At 43.6% G+C, this 6,449-nt stretch overlaps 1 protein-coding gene across 3 annotated transcripts; it reads right to left on the bottom strand.

Annotated features, from left to right (window-relative positions):
* Nucleotides 1-3,438: 3,438 nt before the first annotated feature.
* On the bottom strand, nucleotides 3,439-6,288 carry LOC6725847 (pre-mRNA-splicing factor 38B). 3 transcript variants are annotated; one of them, XM_016173826.3, is made up of 6 exons: nucleotides 6,113-6,288; nucleotides 5,905-6,045; nucleotides 5,707-5,831; nucleotides 5,476-5,611; nucleotides 4,524-4,630; nucleotides 3,439-4,440 (listed from the first exon to the last, which is right to left on the bottom strand). In XM_016173826.3, the coding sequence occupies exons 1-6, from the start codon at nucleotides 6,120-6,122 to the stop codon at nucleotides 3,769-3,771; spliced, it is 1,191 nt and encodes a 396-aa protein (XP_016039175.1). In that variant the 5' UTR covers nucleotides 6,123-6,288; the 3' UTR covers nucleotides 3,439-3,768. The 3 variants fall into 3 exon arrangements, with proteins under 3 accessions (XP_016039175.1, XP_016039173.1, XP_016039174.1); XM_016173824.3 differs by lacking the exons at nucleotides 5,707-5,831; nucleotides 5,905-6,045; nucleotides 6,113-6,288 and having other exon boundaries at nucleotides 5,466-5,611; XM_016173825.3 differs by lacking the exons at nucleotides 5,476-5,611; nucleotides 5,707-5,831; nucleotides 5,905-6,045; nucleotides 6,113-6,288 and adding an exon at nucleotides 5,179-5,202.
* Between the last annotated feature and the right edge of the window lie 161 nt (nucleotides 6,289-6,449).

The raw sequence follows: 6,449 nt of genomic DNA, 5'->3' as shown, positions 1-6,449 counted from the left end.
AAGTTAAAAAAAAAAAAAAAAAAAAAAAAAAAAAAAAAAGAAGGATAGCCCAATTTCCCATCAACAGGTTCATTGACTAAAAGTCGTCAGATACGTATTATCTGATTGAATTTTTGGTATGCACGGAATCTTTATGATAAGCACGTGATTCACTCGAAATGCCCACCCATTCCACGGTGCCATGACGATGATGATGATGGTGATGATGATTATGATGATACGATGGCCGTATAATGTTTATAACGATGATGATGGGTGATGGGTGATCCACGGTGCGGCATCGCACTTTGTCCAAAACGCCAGCGGCTATGACGTCAGTGGTCGGCGAACAACGCAGACGCAACAGCCCAGACAGAGACGGCGAGATGGCAGACAGAGAGAGAGGGAGAGAGGGGGGGCAAGATTACCGCGTAGACAAGGGCGCGGTGATTACTCAACGCCCCGCCGCACCCCCAACGATTCCCGCCGCCCTCCGCCCACCATTTGCGGTATAAATAACAAGGGGGCAATTAAAAATGCATTTTTTTTTATTGTTTTATGTGATTTTCTGTCGTTGGTTTGTTTTTTTTTTTTTGTTTTTTTTTTTTGTTCTGGCTCTGTGCGCGTTGTTGGGCCTCGGCCTTTTTCATGTGTTTTTTTTTAATATTTTTTTTTTTTTATATATATTATTTTTTGTTGACTGACAAGACGCACGGACGCTAGTTTGCTGACGCTGATAGGCACCGGCGGAATGACGTGGTAACAGCTTAAAGTAATACACCCCCCAGCTCTTCTGCGGTTGTGAAATCAAAACCACTTTAGGTTAACACACCTGCGATCGAGATCGATATACGGCTAAGTTTTTCGCTCGGCCAATTACGTCAATGCATTTGACGAGAGACGCAGGTAGCAACAACAACAACAACAAAAAACATTAAAAAATTAAAAAAAAAAAAGCACAGAAAATAGGTAAGCGCTAATAAAAATAGTGAAGGATAATGACCAGTTGCATTCTCGCACTCTCGCCTGCGATTGGCCCTCCCCGGAACGCCCGATCAATTTGCCCCACTGACCGAAATCGTGGTTTCCGAAGCTCGGAAAGCTCACAAGACCTCTCAAAGATCAGATCTACCAGGTCGGCCTTTTTTTCCGATACACAACTGCACATACAATAAGTATGCAATAAATTGAAATAGTCAGAAATCGCATCACTAAACTGCTAAATACTTCAAAGAGCACCGCATTTCCATGACACAATTAGTAGACCTTTTTTAAAACCATTATTGGTAGTCTAAAAGTAAGTGCTATACCGAAATGACATATTACTCATACGCCTCGTTGCACATTGCGTATGAGTAATATAGTTTTCAAATGAAACAATTTCACTACAATAGAAAATCGAAAACTTACTGTCTTATTGCGCTATACAATTAATTGAAGCAAAACAAAATATCGCCTTGAACAAGATAAAGCCGTATTTTAAAAATATTACTCATACGACACGTACGCCAAATGTAATTATTTTACAATGGCAAACGGTTTATTAAAATGCGAGCTCATGTTTTTTGGTATGAAACCTTTAATGGGCTAGTAAAAATGCACACAACTAAGTTAACAGACTACAATCTACGGATATTAGCGATCTCAAAGTATTGCCTACTTGCTTAGGCAGTAAAAGTATTTCCGAGAAATTCGTTTAAAATCAGGTAGCTTATATTTCAGTTCGTTAGAATGTCACAATTAAGTGAAATTATTTTATGACTAAGCGCGTTTGCAATGAATAAGCCCCTTTCAGTTAGACCAAATCCACTATGCATATGGGTCTACTATAGCCCTCTAGATATTTTCGAAAAATATAGCTTTTTTTTGAATCGATTCCCGCTAAAAGCAGCTATATTCCGCCCATTATCTGGCATCTCTGTTTCGGGCCAAGCTTAAACGCGGAGAGAAGAGAGAGAATAGTGAAGAACAGAGAGCGGAGAAAAGGTGCTGGCCCAGCCATAAACTTTGCACATTTGCTTTCGGGCACTAATCATGTTTTATGGCCATAAGCACACACACACACACAAACAGAGGCGCACACGCACGCACTCGCACAAGCACACACACACAGACAGTACCCCGTTTTCCCAAAATGGTCAAAACGGGCCATTTGACGCGCGCATTCGCACACGCGTGAATTGTGTGCCGTTTACTGTTGTTCGCTCCATCCACTCCGGTTTGTTTTCTCTGCAATTTTTGTTGTTGCTGTTGCTGTATTGCCTGACATTGATATGATATGATCGCAGTGGCTGTGCATGTCTGTGTGCTTTTTGGCTTGGATTACGGCTCGGATTTGGTGGCTTAAGTGAACTCTCTCAATGGTGCTGGCACATGCTAATTACATTTGATACGCCGCTTTCTGGCTGCCCGGCGCTTTTCTTTTGACGGCGCTTTTCCTCTAACGGTCGGCGCGCGAGGCGACAACTCGACGCAGGCGTTGCACACTAACTGAAATTCGAAATTCGAAATTCGGCCAGGAGGCTTGGCACCGCCTCACCTGTCTCAGCTGTCGCACCTGACCGATCCGCGCTGCCAATAATCTGCGCAGCACTGGCGATTATAATTCCATGCTCGGCTCAAAGCTCGAAAAACGTCCCGCCGTGCGAACTGCCTCAATCCTCTACCATCGAGAATGATGGGATCATATATGCGATACTAAGAATAAGATACTAACTTTAAGATATCGCCCGAACCTCTCCACCTTTCCGTAATCTTTCTGAGTACACATATGATGGTGGAACCTCCCACAAAACCTAAAATAAGGAGAAGGTCATTCTTTTTTGATGTAATGAAGCAGCTACCGGTTAAAGTGTTTTAGGTTATGTTGAGTTCAAGTATAAACCATATACCCTACAGTTTAAATTTGCATTATAATAATATCAGAAGTGATTTGAGTATTGTTTAAACCTATTGGAATTAGTAATCCGCTTAATTTATCTGTTACAAGACATGGAACTTACACTCTCAAATTTGAATACCGGAGTCTGTTGGATTGGAGTTTCCCTGGCAGTCTTGGTTTTTCACCTGCTCCTAAATTGCGCAGCACTGATGATTATATTTCAATCAAAAGCTCTCATAAGCACAACTTCAATTTCAGGCCAAACATTTCAAAAAGAAACACTGCAAAACATTAGGAAGTCTTTTTTAAAACCTAGATTCTCTAAAAAGTATGCAGCAATAGTTTTCAATCCCTTGATATATCATATCACTAATTAGAATCACTGATGGATATGTGATAGTCCAAGAACTCATCCATTTTGTTCTCTCAGCTTAAAAGTAAACACCCGTTTAATTTTTGAATCTAACTCAAAACTAACTAACTACCCATATATATCATATCATATATCATCATATATCACATATCATATATCATATATATATTTATATTATATTTAAATAAAATTGACGCAATAACCGTTTTAAACAAATAATTTCTGACTTTATTTTCATAAACACAACTTTGAAACTATTTTATCAGCGTAAGTGTAGTCACAAATTACAAAATATAGCCTTGCTGCTGTGTCCGCATGTGATTGTGTCTAGATTTAGTGTTAGTTATGGGACGTTTCGGGGTTTCGGAGAGTGTTTAACCTGAGTAAGAAGCGCAACTGACGCTCGCGGCTTCCAAAGTGTAGATAGGGCTTGACAAATAAAAAAAAGTGTAGTAGTACTATTGTGAAACAAAGTTAGTTAGTAACAGAACAACTTAAGAAGGAGGAGGCTTGTTTTGGTGGGTGGATTCGGTCTTCACCGATGACGTCGCTCCCGCTCTTCATAGTGTTCGTTGTGCCGGCTCTTGCTGCTCCGCTCGTAGCCACCACCGTCGCGCTTGCGCTCATGGCGCTCGGAGCGGTGGCGACTCCGGCTGCGGCTTCTGCTGCGGCTACGCGAGCTTTGTCTATGGTTGTGCTTCTTCTTGTGCTTGCTGCGGTGGCGGTCGTAATCCTTATTCTTATCCCGCTCGCGATCCCTCTCCCTTTCCCGCTCGCCGTAAGGCATCTGTGGTGGCAGTGGCGCCGGTGGGTAGTCCTCGTAGCCACCGCGACCACGGCCGTAGGACGAGCCAGACGCGGTAGCATAGTAGTCACGCTCGTCATAATCGTTGCGATAGTTATTCGCTTGTGGGTAGGCGTTGGAACGGGAGCCAGCTTGTCCACCGCCACGTCCGCCGCTTCCACGCTCTACGCCACCCTCCGGATACTCCTGGTAGTCCGCATCCTGGGCAGCGGCTGCAGTGCCCTGACCTGCAGTCGACCGACCCGTGCTCAACTGATGAACGGTCACCCCCTGCTCCCTACAGTATTGCTCGATCCTCTTCTCGATCTGCTTCTGAATCGGCACGGGGATGCGCGGAAAGAGCGTGGAGAACCAGTCCAGCTTGGTCATAAACTGATAAACCATCTGTCCGATGGTTAAGACCTGCAAATAGCTTAGGTTAGTGCCAAGTTCTATCAACCGAGTGTTGGGTTTCGTGTGATTGGTGGCTCATACAGTTGACTCACCTGGCCGCCGCCCGCTTTCACGTCGATCTCCTCCTCGTCCTGCAAATAGTCCTCATACCAGTCGTACAGGTCACTCGGCGGCTGCGTGTATCGCAAGTACATAAAGCCTGCGGCACGGAATAAAACTCGGGATTAAAACATTTTCAAGGAGTTGAACTTGTGGTGGTTGGCCAAAGGGGGAAAATGAGTTTCATGGTAGAGTGGCTCGATTTGATTGACGGGAAAGTATTACTTAGTTGGAAGCCTATTCATTTTTGAATGGAATTTATGTTTTCAATTAGAGGGAAAGGCCACTCTGACAAAACATGGAATTTTCTTTTGGAAAAATCTAAAAATCATGAATGTAGTATAAAGCATTTAATCGAATTTAATAATTATGCACACAATTGCGAGGGAAAAATCGGCAAAATCATGCAAAAGGAAACTAAAAATCCCTAAAAAAGATATTTTTTAATAGGCAAATTACCGTAGACTTTGACTTTTTCCTTTGATTTTAGTTAGGAATTTCTGAAAAAGCAAGGGTTGAATAGTCAAGATTGTGATTTAAGTCGAATAAATTTGAAAAGATTTGTGCATGCTTAATGAACTGCTCCGGGAATTGCATAAACATGATTACTTGATAAAATAAAATATTTGCAAGTAGGGTAAAGATTACCTTCGCAGGCAGATGCAAGGAGATGCTAGGTCCTCTTCTCGCAAAAGGCACAACTTGAAATCGAAAAGGAAACGTGATTGTTCTTCAATCCATAGAATACCATCCGCCAAGATTCTCTATTATAGTTTGCAACCGTCCAAATCGACCCACCCTGCTTGATGTTTTTTTTTTTTTTTCATTTTTGGGGTGATGTATGGTGTGGTTTGGTTTGGTTTCGTTTCGTTTGGTGAGCTGGGGGAGCAGGAGCAAGCGACGGCATATGTGACGGCTGAACTCATGCGACTTACCAACACCTACCTAGTGCCCGGATGTAGGCCGAGTCTGTGTGATTGAGCAGTCCGTTGATCTGCTTCCGGGTCAGCCGCAGCGTGTATAGCTTGTAGAGCAGGCAATATGCCGTGGACACAATGCCGCCGGCGCCAACGCCTCGCACCTAGAATGGATTAGGATACCGAAAATGAGTACATACATTCGCGCATTCCATAAAGCATCGCCAACGATTAGCGCTACATTTCATAAACCACTCACACCGCCGCACATGCCCGTCTGTCCGGACGTTTTGCGGGATCCTCGCTCCCATGGCTCCATATGCTTCACCTGGTAGTAGATCTCGTCGACCACTTCATGGTAGGTTTTCAGTTTAAACAAATGGACTGTTACGAGTACACAAAAAAAGGCGGGTAAGTGGGACGATTGACAACAGCACGCGTGTGGATTAGTATGCACCTTTGAAGTAGCTGGAGCTCTGGATGTTGGCCAGGATCAGGGCATTCAGGTTCATCGAGGACTCGTTGCCCCAAAAGGGCAGCGTGTTGTGCTGCTTGCCGGCCTTCTTGCCACCGCCGGCCGAAGATGACGCCGAATAATCTGCACCAGACAAGACGCCGCCATCAATGAAACGCTCGCGCGGATTGGATGCAATGTTCTTACTCACCTTCGTCCATGCCTACTGCTCTTTTACTATTGGGCGCATTAATTTCACGGCTGCCGAAGGATTGTGTGCGCGGGAAAACGCGAAAAATGCAAGCACAATTCGCAATTTACATGCGAGAAAATGCCCAAATTGGCGATGTGTATGCGTTAGCACTCGTTATCGGCGGTTTATCGATAACGCTGGAGCGGGTAATTCTTGAGGTCACTGCTGCGGTCGTAACTGTTCACCACAAGTCACGATTTTTTATATTATTAATTTAATATTTTAATAATAAAACCTTATTCGTAAGCGTAAATAAGTTATATCACAGTAAGAGCAATTTTCTTTTCCTTCTACG

Source organism: Drosophila simulans, chromosome X (assembly GCF_016746395.2).
Source record: "Drosophila simulans strain w501 chromosome X, Prin_Dsim_3.1, whole genome shotgun sequence".
NCBI classification, from domain to species: domain Eukaryota; kingdom Metazoa; phylum Arthropoda; class Insecta; order Diptera; family Drosophilidae; genus Drosophila; species Drosophila simulans.
This window is presented reverse-complemented; position numbering and strand designations above follow the sequence as displayed.

Bases quoted from the DNA above. Each gene is read 5' to 3' on its own strand.
- LOC6725847 (XM_016173826.3), bottom strand. The intron at 5,832-5,904 runs GTGCATACTAAT...TACTCGTAACAG, and splicing joins GAGCTCCAGCTACTTCAAAG to TCCATTTGTTTAAACTGAAA. The intron at 4,631-5,475 runs GTAGGTGTTGGT...TCCGTGCCGCAG, and splicing joins GGCCTACATCCGGGCACTAG to GCTTTATGTACTTGCGATAC.